The 15590-nt window shown below is 38.1% G+C and overlaps 1 protein-coding gene across 32 annotated transcripts in view; it reads right to left on the bottom strand.

Moving 5' to 3' along the window:
* Window positions 1-2817: 2817 nt before the first annotated feature.
* Window positions 2818-15590, bottom strand: part of Pum2 (pumilio RNA-binding family member 2) — a 78492-nt gene continuing 65719 nt past the window's right edge. For 14 of the 32 annotated variants that reach the window (XM_006515279.3, XM_006515284.4, XM_006515280.4 and 11 more), the window contains 8 exons: window positions 11373-11640; window positions 10935-11064; window positions 10652-10786; window positions 8107-8244; window positions 7165-7290; window positions 6882-7003; window positions 6448-6640; window positions 2840-5812 (listed from right to left, as the gene is read on the bottom strand). In XM_006515279.3, the coding sequence (XP_006515342.1) occupies window positions 5681-5812; window positions 6448-6640; window positions 6882-7003; window positions 7165-7290; window positions 8107-8244; window positions 10652-10786; window positions 10935-11064; window positions 11373-11640 (1244 nt within the window). In that variant the 3' untranslated portion in view covers window positions 2840-5680. Of the gene's footprint in view, window positions 5813-6447; window positions 6641-6881; window positions 7004-7164; window positions 7291-8106; window positions 8245-10651; window positions 10787-10934; window positions 11065-11372; window positions 11641-15590 lie in introns of all 32 variants that reach the window. The other 18 variants (XM_006515285.4, XM_017315255.2, XM_017315258.2 and 15 more) reach the window with 3 other exon arrangements.

The raw sequence follows: 15590 nt of genomic DNA, 5'->3' as shown, positions 1-15590 counted from the left end.
ATGCAGCTCCATGTGAGCCTTTGGGTGACAGTTCCGATGCAGTCTCTTAGAGCTGCTACAACCACTTCATGCCACCTTTTGATGGGGTCATGTGTTATGTATTCGGTGTGTGGAGGGGTAGATCCCAAGGAGTAGGACTGGGGGGTCCTATGGTAAGGCTCTTTAAATTCATGTACACGGAGGCATGTGTGCTGCTCCGGTACTGAACTTCATGCTGTCAGACTGACACCCTGAGTGTGAGGCAGCCAGGAGAGGAGGAAATACAAGGAATGGAACGGGAGGGATGTCACTGCCCTCCCAAAGTGCCTTTCATTCTGAAGCAGCTGCTTCCCTGGGAAAACACCTGATTGAGGTGTGAGCTGGGAGGGGACGTTATGATTTGGAGGGAAATGTATGGCAAAATCACAAGCCAGGATGCTAAGAGCAGCTCTAGGTTCTGGAGGTTGGTGTCTGCTGGAAAGATCAGAATCTCTCAGCTAGAACAGACCAAAGAGTAGGTACCACCTGGCCAAATTCCTGCTTAGAACTTTAGCCATACTGGATTTAGGGCACAGAGTGACTTCACTACAAAGACCTGTTACCAAGTTAGGTTGCATTTACAGGTTCCGGGTGGCCATAAACTGGTGAGACCCAATATTCAAACAGGTACACCACTGATCATGATGCAGACTTAGACAAACAAAATGCATTTTTGTTTTATATAGTCATGGGACTATAGGAGTCAGGGAATAGAATGTGGTTTCAATGACAAATGCCACCCCCACCCGTTTTCTAGCATTTGAATGCTTGCTTGGTTCTCAGTTCATGTCTGTTTGGGGAACCTTAGGTATGTCCTTGCTGTAGGAAGTATGTCAGTGGGGACGGCTGTTTGAGAGCTTAAAGACTTTTCTGCTTGCTCCCCGTTTTGGGTTCTGAGATGAGAGCTCCCAACTGTTTCTGCCACCATGCCTGGTGCTTCCTGCCATGCTTCCTAGCTGTGAAGGTGACAGACTCTTAACCCACTGGGTACATTCGGCCCAAAGAAACCCTTCCTTGTCGCCCTGATCACTGTTCTCACAGCCACAGCAGTGGCTATCTTTAGAGAGCCCTAGGCACACTTCCAGAACGCTAGAAAACTACATTGACTTGCCAGCATGTTCAGGAATTACTGCAGCATGTGCTTCATACAGCAGAGGTAAGACTACTGGCATTTCTTTTCTGAGAAAGGCTGATTGGCAGGATACCTCCACACAGACACAGGCAGACAGACAGACAGACACCTATTGGACTTCTGTTCCCATCAAGTCCAGAGATACTAGGAAGGAGTGGTTTATGCCAGTGGGCAAATTTTCCTTATTTCCACTTTCCTTGCTATAAAGCTAAATTACCAGTTCTTCTGAATTACTGTGGCTTCCTTTGGGCAAACCCAATTTTGATGGTACATGCTCAGACTTACCAATTGGCTGAGCTAGCACAACAAATATATGTATGTGTACCATGTGGGTGTGGGTGCTCAGGGAAGTCAGGGGGCATTGGAACTGGAGTTTCAGGAGGTCATAAGCCACCTAGGGTAGATAATGAAAACTGAACTGACCGGTCAGAGCACCAAGCACTCTTCATCAGCTGGCTCTTTAACAGCAAAACTGCCAGGTTCCTACTATAACTAGGAAGCCTGCCTCTTAGATGTGCTCCTGTGTTGCTGGAGATGACCAAAGGCCAGATCGATGTTGGTCCAAGAGTTGCACATCACTGAACTGTTATCCCTAACTCATGCTGACCATTTAAACTTAAAACCTATGTATAGAATCTACAAGACATTTAGGACTTAGAAAGTAGTTGGGCCTTTAACTTAAAGACCAAAGGACAGACCTCTACTTCCTTCTGTACCACACCTTGAACACTGCAGCCTCTCATCCTCCTGACTTCTAGGTCTAGAGCACCAGACTCATTCCAGAAGCCTTACCCCAGGCCTGGGCGAGTTGTGGAGGAAGAGCAGACAATGAACAGTGTTCCTCTGAGTTCCTTACCCTCTCTGCTCAAACAAACAAACAAACAACATCCTGAGGACAGAGATGACTCAGGCCCTTTCTTGGGCATGATAATTCCAAGAGTTTCACCTTTCCCAAAAAACTGCTTTCATAGCAATGATCAAACCAAGATAAAACTAAACAACTGAAGTCAGAGAAAGATAAGCAATATTGGATTATGGTGTTTCCTTTTCCCACCTACGGAAGGAACAAAAACTTAAGAGTGGCACATGCCTTTAATTCTAGCACTAGAGGGGCTCTATGAAGCCAACTTGGTTTACAGAGAGTTCCATGACAGCCAAGAGCTATACAGTGAAAACTCTGTCTTGAAAAATCAAAACCTTCCACAAACAAACAGACAACAACAACAACAACAAAAAACAACACACACACACAAAACCCGACTAATAATCATAAAAGAATCAAACTCCGGGGCTGCAGCGATGGTTCAGCAAGTAAGGCCCTGAATTCAACTCCCAGCAACCACATGGGGGCTCACAACAATCTGTAATGTGATCTGATGCCCTCTTCTGCCATGCAGATCTACGTGCAGACGGAACACTCATATACATAAAACACCTAAGTAAATCTTTAGTTCACTAGGGCACCCAGGCTGTTGACAGCCAAAGTCTGGAAATAGTAAGGTAAGTCTTAAACTCAGGTTTGAACCCAATATACATTTTCCTAGAACAGTCCCAAGTTTATGCAGAAAGCAAGCCACACGTGTGTGTGTGTGTGCGTGCGTGCGTGCGTGCGTGCGTGTGTGCGTGTGTGTGTGTGTGTGTGTGTGAAGTGATGTAATCAGGCACTCTTGACAGAGATATAGAGGGATATTTTATCTAGAGAAAAACACAAGACCAGGTTTATTTCATACAATGTTATTCACACGTTTCATTTTCTAATTTATACATAATATACAAAGTGAAGATAACATTTCATTTGAGCCAATAAGAGCCAGGACTTAGACAAACTGGTCCAGAAACAATCTACATCAAAAAGAGACTACTCAAGAATTAAAGCCTAAGTGGATTCTGCCCAATCAGATGTCTTTATTCTGTATTGTCAGATTTTTCTAAAGTTCCATGCCAACATACTAGAAGGTGGAATCAGGGTGGGCACCAAAACTGGCAGATCATAAATTTTCTACACGAACAGGTTTTTTCTAGAATATGCCTAAAAGTATCAGGAGGACTGGGTTGTCAGCACTGGGAAGTATGAATCAGGACTGCTAGAGGAGGATTCAGTTCCAAATAACTTTCTCTAGGACTTGCCACTTTTCTGAGCCGAGTGACAGCTGCCGGGGCATCCAAAGGGAAGGGTGAGGACAAACCAGAATGGGCTGCATTTCTGCAGGAAGAGCTGTTACTAATCTCTAACACCAACAACTTTGATCCGAAACTATGGGCTGATGAGAGGAAGTTAAATTCAACCCAGGGCCAAGATACTCTGAGACTGGCAAAACAAAGTAGAAAAGGGGAGAAGAGAATTATTCTACATGAGCGAGAATACTGCTACTGTGACAGGGACCTGCTGATGAAGCAGTGTGACTGAGAATGGTGAAACATGGCCAGACTTAGTGGCCTCACCAAGGAATGTTGTGTTTGAAAGCTAGAGTAACTCAGCATCAATGTTAAAGACTCCTGGCACCCCAAACTTCATGCCAAATTTTAAGGTTCATGATATGAGTAACACAAGGATAGAATCTTTATACTCAATATTGTGCTCTGATTGTTTTTCTTCTGCAGACCTCGAATAAAAAAATCCCTTCTACTATTCATCTGCCAGAAATAGCATGTTCCTTTCAGTTTTTAGCACTGAACATAAGTGGGTCAACATAAAGTTTATATAAAATACTGACTTCAACAAAATACAAAGCACTTTCTTTATCTTTCAGAAACTGAATATACAAAGCAATTTTTTCCAAAATATTTTCATAGGCAAAGGATTAAAAACGATTTTAATTATACACATATGGTCACAATTTTGCCTTAAAAAGATTGTTGGGAAATGTACATAAGGCCGCTTGTAAATGTACATCATGTTACTGTTATAATGACTTATGTCCAGAGGAAAAAAATGTTATCATACAGATTTGCTCTTACTTGGGAGTAGGCTATTCAAAAATACAGTACTCTTCTGTACAAAGAAAAAAAGTCACATCACATTTAAAGATGGAAAAAGCATTGGCCTCTGTGGTAATCAATCTCAGTCCAATACTTTCTGTTCATTATGCACAATACCCTGACTTCAATTGAAAGTGATCCAGATCCTAGCACGTCCGTTATTAACAGAGTCAACAACTATGTTATAAAACAAAATGTCTCCCACAATAATAACAAGAAAGCTGGTTCATACTTCTGAAACCATATAAAGATAAAAAATTTGTAAAAATCACTCTCGATTTGGAGAAATAAATTTACATTATACAACACTATATTGCCAGGTTAAGGGGCAGGGATGGAAATGTACACTAAGATGCAAATGTTTCCCGAAGAGAGAAAACAGATTCCATTTACAGCATGAAGGTTTACAAATGTACACCTGTACAACCAAGGAACGTCACTATGAAATTAGCAAGGCTTCCATAACAAACACTGAAACAAGATTTGCTTTCAAATTCTACACTTACATCTACCCCTACACACACAATGCGTTTATTTATAGGAAGGGAAAAAAGCTCTCTGAATATGCAATCATGCGTAAATGCTGAGCTATCACTTCACTTCTCAGTGGCCTCTCTCACCTCTATCGGGGTCCTACTTTATGTATCTACTATGAAAACGCAGAACAAACCAACACTTCCTCAACAGCCTAGTAATTCTATAATTAGAAGAAAATATAAATCTCCATCCATTCTTGTTGCAAACCAAATTGAAAAGTTAGTGTGAGATTTAACTTTTCATTCAGTGCAGTTTTAACTGGATGGAAGTGCCACCATGATTTTGTTTCTAACTCATTACAATTATAAGTATATACAATTCTGTACATTGTCAGGGACATTATAGGGCAGTAATTTTATTAAAACCACATCCACTGTAAATAATGTTATCTCAAATCATTTTATTCTTTTCTGTCTTTCTGAGTTTTTCTTTGCATGATAGTTTGTGAATTACCAAAATACAACTTAACTTTCTTTTTAAAATATTAATAATATTTATGCAGTTGATTGTTAATCTGTTATAAAAGGCTTCACACAAAGGAAAAAAATAAGAACTATAATTCTATATACATCTCTATAAACCTGTTGTGCTATGGGGTTGTAGACCTACCAGACTGCAAGCCAGTTTATTAAAATATTGTACTTTTCCCTTTAAAAACTATTTTTTGTGACTTTACAAGGTATAAATTTACAAAATATGTGACAACTTTTTTTCCTTTTTTTTTTTTGGTGGGGGGCGGGAGGGGGGGACACAGTTACATCATATACAGGCATTCTGTGCTTCACCAGAAATCCAATCTGATAGGTCTCCACTCAGGGTTGAATATAATTTATAATTCACCCCCCCACCCCCTAAATATACACAAGAACCTTAAAAATTTACAAATGGATGAAGAAAGTCAATAAATAGTTTTGCTTTAAAAAAAAATCAAAGATTCATAGTTGAATTGTGTTTTGATAATTCACAAAGAAAGCCCACTCTTTGAACATGGTTAAAGCAGCTCCGCGTTTGTCCTTACAGCATCCCATTTGGTGGTCCTCCAATTGGCCCTAGATCTGGGCTGTTTTTCAGATAGTATTTTTCCAACTTGGCCAGTATATGCTTCCCATATGTGTATTTGCGAAGAGTAGTAATATGAGGTCGAATCTGAAAAATAAATAATCTTGTAAAAAAATCTAAGTTATTATAGTTTCTGGCTTTTAATTGTGTGTGTGTGTGTGTGTATGTGTCTGTGTGTTGTGTCCATGCAAGTCACAGTATGCAGAGGTCAGAGGACAACTTGATTCTCACTGTGTGGGTCCTGGAGATTGAACTCAGGCCGTCAGGCTTGGTGACAAGTAAGTTTATCTACCTTGCCTAGTTCCTGATTTAAAAATAGCTCCTTAGCCATGAAAATCTGTCGAAAATGTTTAAAGGGGCATTTAAACACTCTTTTTGTCCAATGAATAAACAAGCCACTGTTGTGTCATATACAGACAAGGGGAACTCTAAGTAGTGCACTAAGGAACTGCTATGCTCTTCAAATTTATCCTGCTCCTTCCCAGCTAGACCTACAGTGAATAAGTAACTGTCAAGGACAAAACAGGCACTTTTCTTACCAGATACACAAGTTTGTATGATTCCTGAGTATAAATGGGCAATGTCTAGGAAATCATCCTACAGAAATATCATTTTACTGAGCGGACTAAACTACCCATGTGCTTTAACTGATTTCTACTGTGGAGAAATTAAGCCTATGAAAGTCCATGTGACACAGATGCAGTTCCTGATCACGGCGTTACCTTGTGCATGATTATCTTTCTCTGCGCAGGCTCAGCCATATCAATCATCTTCTGAACCACATAGTTGGCATACTGATCCTTCATCATGGTGTATAAGGCACTGTGAGGACCATCATTCTGACAGCAGACCTCATCAATCAGTAAAGCTCTCTCAGCACGGGAGGCATGAGTAACACACTTTTCTACTACATTGCTAAAAATTAAAGGCACATATACAGAAACAGAAACTTTGTTAGTGTGTGTTTTTTTTTATTTACAGCAAAATATTTTTACTTTTCAATTTGCTCCACCTACCAGAAAACAAGACAGAATCTCATTCTATAACCACTTTTAAAACAGAAATTGGTACTGTAGGACACACAACTTGATACCCATAAGCTTAATTCTTGTACTTAGAAAGTACATAGAAAGAGCTGGAAGAACTACTACAATACCTGGCAAATTTGTGTTGACTCAGGGCTAAGACCTTTCCTCTGATTTCGGAAACAATTTTGCTCTTGTCTTCAGGTCGACCATGTTCCAGTACATGCTGAATAACATAATTGCCATACTGATCCTATGACAGACATTTAAAAATTACTTTCCATCCTTAAGAATAATGACTAAGAAAAAGTGTTTAACAACAAATTACATTTCTGAAAAAAGAAAAAAAAAACAACAACAACAAAAAACAAAACCTCACAATACAGACAGCTGAAATTCTTAGGGGACTTATACCTGTACCAACTGTTCTGTGTGTTGGTGAAGTTCTTCTAAGATGGGTAAGGTCTGCTCTGCCGTGCAGTGCTCTAAGATACGCTGAATGACTCTGCAGCCATAAGGATGGGTTGAAAGCACAAATACCTTGAAATAAATAGAAAGATTGAAAACATACATTTTCTGTTATTTTTGAATCATCGTATGAGACAGATAAATGACACCAAATAACCCAGTTTAAACTGGCCAAGTGGTAGATGCATAGTTGACATAATCGGGATGTTTGTGATAGGTCAGAGGCCATCCTAGGGAAGAAGTCTGTTTTCTTCTCGCCATATGGCATCTGGGAGAAGCAAACTCACGTCATCAGGCTTCTTTGACTTACTGAGCCGCCCAGATGGCCTAAAGATACTTTTCATCAAAAAGGAATCTAATGAGCTGCCTAGCTTGTGCAAGGCCCAGGGTTCAATCCTCAGGACAACAGCCCAAACAACACAATAAAAGAACCTAGCCATAGGACCAAGAGTGGATGACAGCGTAAATGAATGGATTTGGGAGAGGGCAGCTCAGCAGTGTGCCCAGGACTATTAACCATTGTGGGTTTGGTACTGATTGGTAGCTATTTTGCCTTTGTAAACATAGTTTTATGCACTTTTTTCTCCTTGGGATTACGGAAAACAAGTTTGTAACTACTTTTATCTAATGACTACTAAGAAGGGCCACATTTTAATGGACATTCAGTTTTTCTGAGACAGTTCTCACATATTCTGGTTCCCGGACCTAGCTGAGAATGACACTCAACTTTGATCCAACGTCCTTGCTTCCATCTCCCGGACACCTGAGATTACAGGTGTGTTCAACTGCACACAACTTACATTTACTAAAGTGCCAGGTATAAGCTTGTACTTAAAAGAATGCTAATACTCAAATTATCAAACGCTCTGCTAAGAAAACCAATCTTACTTGTCCTTTGAAAGCATCGATGATGAACTGCAGTGACTGTGGCTGAACACATTCAATGCATTTCTGTACAACATGGTTTCCATTTTGATCTTTCACACATTTAAGTACATGGCCATCTAGTTCCTTAACCATTTCACTCTGCAAAAGACATTTAAATAATTATTTCACCAAAAAATCCAATAAAATTAAAAATATTTATATGGAATAAAGTTAAAAATATTAACACAGAACTAAGTATACTCAAAACCATTTTCTGGTTTTGTTTTCATATATAAAAATTTAGAAACCATTCAAGATAAAAATGTTTGTTTGTTTTGTTATTTTTTTAAAGATTTATTTATTATTACATGTAAGCACACTGTAGCTGTCTTCAGACACTCCAGAAGAGGGAGTCAGATCTCGTTTACGGATGGTTGTGAGTCACCATGTGGTTGCTGGGATTTGAACTCTGGACCTTCGGAAGAGCAGTCGGGTGCTCTTACCTGCTGAGCCATCTCACCAGCCCCAAGATAAAAATGTTAAAGCACATCACTGGATAGTAATGTCTATGACACATGCTGACATAAACCAGTGATGTTGAACTTGCCATATTTAAACAACAATTTTCACCATGTACATGTTCTGCAACTATCGTTTTGTATTGTCTTTTTTTTAAAAAAAAAACTCCTGGAGCTGAGGACCAAACCCAGAGCCTTTCTACCACTGAGCTAAATCCTAACCCCACAACTATCTTTTCTTTTTTTGGTTTTTTGAGACAGGGTTTCTCTGTATAGCCTTGGCTAGTCCTGGAACTCACTCTGTAGACCAGGCTGGCCTCGAACTCAGAAATCCGCCTGCCTCTGCCTCCCGAGTGCTGGAATTAAAGGCGTGCGCCACCATGCCCGGTTAACTATCTCTTTAAATAGTTATCTAATATAAGCTTTTAAAGTTCTACTTCTGTGACGTTTAGCGTCTTAATCCTTTATTCCTAAGGAATCAGTACTAATGCCTGTTTAAGTTTATCACATTGATTAGAACAATGGACTACTAGGTTATCTGCATTTCACTTATTATCAATTTAAATTTATTACCGAAGGGCATTTTTTCTTGTTTACTGTCTTATTAGAACAGAAAATTATTACTTTGAAGAAATAGATGGGCACACATATAAAATCTTTTAAAGTATTTTAAAGGACTCAATTACACTCTATCATAATTATGGAGGATTCCTTCTAAGTCAACCACAACATGGATTTATGCTGACAGACTAAATTACAAAATAAAATTAACATAAAATCTAAATAATATACTTTAGAAATAACTTATGAATATATTTATAGTATATTTAAGATTTTAAGAGTTATTTATTAACTAGTTCTCATTAAGATAGTCTCAGTCCTGTTTATTTCCAAAGACCCAAGGCTATGGGAAGGCTATGCTCCTTTTGTTACTTATGGCAGAGACCTTCTTAAAGCTTGGAGTAATCAAATCTGTTGCTTTTCTCCACTGTGACATATTTCAATGAATCTAAAACTAAATATTTCTTCTGCAGGAATAATGAGAGTTTTCCTACAGGTTTTTAATTTTGTGATTAAACCGTGAGTGTACATATGCGCGTGCATATACACCCCTCCCAACCACCACCTCCTCTTCGCTGGCTAGTTTTATGTCAAGCTGACACAAACTACAGTATTTTGGAAGAGAGAACTCAATTGAGAAAACGTCCCCATCGAATTGACCTGTGAGAAAGCCTGTGGTGCATTTTCTTAATTAGTGACTGATGTGAAGGGGTCCAAATCACTGCAGGAGGCATTGCTCCTAGTTAGGTGGTCCTGGTGGGTGCTGTAAGAAAGCAGGCTGAACAAGCCATGGACAGTAATAGGGTGAGCATCACCCTTCCACCACCTCTGTATCAGTTCCTGCCCTCACTTCCAACATGTGAGTGACTGAAGAACTAAACCCTTCCCCCCTCAGTTGTTTTTGGGTCATGGTGTTATATCACAGCAACAAAAATCAACTATGACATCCTTGTCCCTGTTTTTAAACTATAGATTTTACTTTTATTATAACAGTCAAAAATGACTTTCTAAATTATTACTATAAACTTAAGAATGAACATTTTGAGCCGGGCGTGGTGGCGCACGCCTTTAATCCCAGAGGCAGGCGGATTTCTGAGTTCAAGGCCAGCCTGGTCTACAAAGTGAGTTCCAGGACAGCCAGAGGACAGCCAGGGCTAACAGAGAAAGCCTGTCTCGAAAAACCAAAAAAACAAAACAAAACCCAACAAAAAAAGCAATATTAGGTAGCCCCCCCCCCAATAAACACTAGACCAGTGAAGAGCTGAAACTGCAGATAAGAGGTAGCGATAGCAAAGACGCATCAGCTGCCAAACGTAGGTCCTCCATGGAGAGGCAGTGAATGGATCAAAGTTCTGCTTTACAAACATTTTATGAAAAGATCTTAAAGTCACCTACTAGAAATGTTTAGGTCATTTTTCCTCAAGATTTTAAGGTAAAAAGAAATTTAATTTTAAATTAAATATTACAGAATTTTTATCTCAACTTACAATTACCTGCTGATCAGAAGAAATAGATTCTAACGCCTTTTGAATAACACGGCAGCCATACATCTGCAAGGCTAATGGTAGAACATGACCACGAATACGAGTAGCCAGGGCTAATTTCTGATCCAAACTTCCAAACTGAAAGATAGTATTGATAAGAAATGAACGTGACAGTACTGTGCAGTTAGAAAGCTCATCAAATTGTCTATTGGTTCCTGACTGTTGCCCAACTTTAGAGCTATTTGCTAGCACAACAGAATGAACATATGAATATAAATGTACTTACCTCAAAAAACTTCTGTATAACATAGTTTCCAAAAACATCTGTCATTAATTGATAGGCTGCCTGTAGAATTTCATTAAATACTATTTGTCGCTCAGCTGGAGTAGCTCTCTCTAGCTTTTGCTGTATGAATCTATATGGGAAAAAAATTTAAATTCTAAGACAAACTAAAAACAACCTTTCTAAAATCACCTGCATTCCCCATCTTTTATGTGTGTGTAAAAGATCTTGTGATATAGCTCAGGCTGACCTAAAATTCACTATGTGCCACTTCAGTAAGCAAAATTAAAGCTTTTTCTTTTATCCTTTCAGACACACACACACACACACACACACACACTCACCATGTAGCTAGCTCAGGGAGAAACATGGTGATTACTTTCTATTTAAAGGTAGCCGTGTTCAAAAGAAACAGAAGTGTAACAAACCATAACCACCTACCTGGAACCATGCTGGTCTTGAGAAAACTCGACTATATGTCCAATTAAGTCTCTGAGCTGAAGGTTGGGGAAGCGGTTGTTCCTGAAATCTTCCAATAACCTACTGCGGCCGGAGGGCATGATGTCAGATCTATTATAGCGGAGCCGAGAAGGAGGAAAGAGCTGGCTGCTGGAGCTAAATAGACTGGAAGTGCTTGAAGCACTTCGGTACTTTGCTTCTGCTCCAGGTGCTGCAGAGATATACCGACCACTACCGTTTGTCAGTCCTCCTACAACAAAGCAGCTGTGGTCAGCAAATGTTTCTGACAGGTTATTCCACAGACAAAGGTTACATGAACTATAAATTTAGTCAAATAAGCTTCAGCAAACCTCTCCATCGTATTAACGGCAGGTTATAACTAGCTAGTAAGATGCAGAGCCAGAGCCATGGGGATGCATTAAATTTCCTTTGCAGCCTCAGGAAGTAGCTCGGTGGTAGAGTGTTTGCCTAGCACACTCAAGGCCCTGGGCTATAACCCCAATACCACAGAAAAAAGGTCCATTTAGAGTATAATAGAGTAACATTGAGAGCTAAATCTGTACTTTTGGAGGAGACATTAAAAATATATTGCCAGATGTATTTCGAGGTAAAGACAAGTCATTTTTAGTCATTTTTTTAATGTCTGAAACTTTTTAAAACCCACAGTAAAATACGATTTTTGAAAACTAGAAAATGTTTTATTAAAAATATTTCTCATAAAATGCTATTATTATGTAGATAAGGAATGATAGTAATAAATTAAGTTATTCCTATAGCCACAAGCCTCCAACTTGTTTATTCCATACAAGAAAATGAAAGGCAGCTAACAGAAACAAACTTAAATGAGAAATTGTTTCTATTATAAATAACTGCTAACGTACTTGACAGTGTCCTTTTAAAAACGGAAAAAATGTAAATACGATTATAAAATGCAGATTTAGTAGTTTACAAAAGCAATATCCGTCATCAGCTGTACTTATATGAATTGTGTACAGTGCTACATAGTAGTCCAGGCCACAGCTTAGAGATGACCTCAATAGCAAGGCAAAGTCAGAGAGAAAAGAACTGGGGACAGTAAGTTTAATGCTAGAGTGTGGACTCCTCTACCTTTAGCATCTACTCTAAATTATTTTTCTCTGACATTTATTGGAATGATTAACCCTTTAGTAAGTATCACCAAACTACAGGATATCCTGTCTATCAGGTATTTACATTACAACTCGTATCAGTAGCAAAATCACAGTTAGGAAGGAGCAGCAAATAACTTCATGGCTGGGGTCACTACAACATAAGGAGCTCTATTACAGTGTGGCAGCATTCGAAGGTTTTCACATTATTTAAAAATTCTGTATGTACACATACTAAAATATACATCTATGTTGCTCTGCACTGGCAACATTATTTTATGATATAACAATGTCATAGATAACATAGTGCCATCATTTTAGTAACCCTGCAGCAATATAAATGTATTTGTTTTGTGTGAAAATAAGCCTGAGAAGCTAACAACTTAATTAAGAAAGTATACCTACTAACTAGTCAAGCTGAATAATTAACTTAAAGATTTTCAGTAATGCTCTGCTGCATTTCAAGGAAAACATTTAATAAGGTAAATTTGGGAAATGGCTATCATTACTGAAAAGGATATAAGCTACTGTATTTAAAACTTTCAATTGTACAGCCCCACATAATTAAGCATTTTTGTTGGAGAAAAGACAAGGGCTGCATGTTTAAATACTTAAGTGAAGTATAACTCTGTCTACTATCTTAATAATGGCTACTATAACAGCACTAATGTAGCAATTCTGTCATGGTAATGGAAAATTGTGTGAGAATATATATAGACACTTGGTAACTGTAGACTGGAAATTCAGCCACATAAGTAACTGCTTATTTTTAATGTTTTTGATTCTTTTCTAAAAGTAGTTTAGACATCATATAGTCTCTAGTGCTTGAATTAAATGAATGGGTGCATGATATCATTACCACCACACATGGTATTGAAAACATCCCTCCTACAGACCAGGTTTTAACATACAACCCATATAGGCTTCACTCTTCAGACTGGTATTATATCATTTCCTCAAAAACTTACCGTGCCAATTCCATTACTCCATCAAAAAGGAGTGGTTCTGTATGGTTTCAAAAACTGCATCTCTCATGAAAACTCCCTCCCTCCTTCCATGATAACCAACACAAGAACACTCTGAAAACTTCTTTGCCCATTCCTCATTAAAAGGATCAGCAGGGTAAACTTCTACTAAGTAAGTACTATGAACACATGAATAAAGGTTATTTCATTTTTTCTGGTTTTATCTGACTTCTTGCCTAAATACCTCTTGCCATGGGGGTGGGGGGTAGGACCATTAAGGTGCATCTGTATTTTTTTTCCCCAAATATTTCTAATAAGATTTCATGGCTAGTGGCCTTAAATTTTTTAAAAAAAGGTTTATTTCCCTTGGTGTGAGTACTTTTTCTGCATTATGTATGTGCACCACGTGGGCCTGGTGCCCTCAGAGGTCAGAAGAGGGCATCAATCCCTTGGAACAAGAGTGACACAAGACAGTAAGGTAGATACTGGGAAATGAAATCCAGTCCTCTCCAATAGCACTTAAGTGCTCTTACCCAATGAGCCACCTTCTCCAGCAACTCAGGTGCCTTTCTTGATTGGGATTAGAATATTATGGGAGTTGAGCTTTTTCTTTTTAAAGCCATGATTATTATCAAGTATTTAGTAGTATCTTTGATTCTACTAGATAGAATATAGAAGATGAATATAAATTGTATCTTGAAGTAGATGAATATAAATTATATCTTGAGCACACACAAGCACATTTATTTTCTCCCTTGGTGTTATTAAGTGATGGTAAACATTGAACTGGGATAGGATTGTGAAAGATGTACCAAGCTTAGAAGAATCTTTAAAAAATAATAACAATCAACTATACACATACAAAACAGAGCAAAAAACCCACAACTGACCCAAAAGAATACCCCCCAAAAAACCACAAAGACGTTGATTTTGTAGCACAATAATTACATACATACAAAATTTAAAAAAAAATCTGAAATCCACAAACTTTAAAACCCTATCTGCTTCAAGAAACTGTTGCCCAGGCTGGCCTTGAACTTCATAATCTTTCTGCCTAAATGCTAGGATCACAAGAGTATACCAGACTCCAGACTACTTAGCTGAGTCTAATATTTCTTCAAGTTATAGAAATAATTTTCTTATTTGTAATCTATTGAGAAAAATAAAGCTATATATAAGCAATATTAAGTATAAACCTGCTAGCAACAAACAATATAAAAACTCTAAAGAAAGCTATTGGTTCTACCGGAGAGAATTACTACCTTCCTACAGGAATAAAGTATTTAACACAGTACGGCAACAAGGCCACAGAAGTGCAAACCTAAGGATGGTGAATAAAGGCTGGGTTCTTTTTCAGCCAGAGTACATCACATTAAGTATTCAATACTGGATAAATTTTAAATGTTTAGAACTTTTCTTGTATCCAATTCTCATCACTACCAAAAATCACAAACCACACCAAACCAAGTCTAAAGCAGCAGTTAGTAAGCTACATGAAAGACAGAAACTGAATAAGCAATTCATCTCAGTACGAATTAAATTGCTCAATTATGAGTATTTGTAAAGCCATAAAGACCTATATCAATTAATAATTTTAAAATGAGTAATCAATCATTTTACGACATGTACTGAAATAAATATAGTCAACTAACAAGCAAAAGTCTAAAGACAACACTAACAAATTCACTTTTCCCATCAAGTTACAATACATTAAGTTAAAATTTGCTATATTTATTATTATGTAAATATTTAAGATTCTAAAGTTGTAGAATAGAATCCTTTTCACTTATTCAGACAGATATTACAAAAGAATCCTTTGAGAAGTATATGAGTAAACCATACAGGCATGAACAAAAAACTGTTTTGTCTCTTATTTTATGACTGAAAACTAACCAGTTCATTTAAAAACGGTGTGGTGTGAAATAAGAACCAAAGCTCACTGCTCTCATTCATTCAGACATACAACTGCTCCAAGGCAACTCACTGATAAGACCATCTTTGTCATACATTAGAGTAGCAACTATGGTCAGAATAAGGTAATTAAATGAGCATATCTATTTCTGGGTACTCTTATTTGTCTTTGCTAATGTCAAAATTCTAGTTATTAC

The sequence above is a fragment of the Mus musculus genome, chromosome 12 (assembly GCF_000001635.26).
Source record: "Mus musculus strain C57BL/6J chromosome 12, GRCm38.p6 C57BL/6J".
Lineage (NCBI taxonomy): Eukaryota > Metazoa > Chordata > Mammalia > Rodentia > Muridae > Mus > Mus musculus.
The sequence above is the reverse complement of the archived record's forward strand: the minus strand, read 5'-3'. Positions and strand labels throughout refer to the sequence as shown.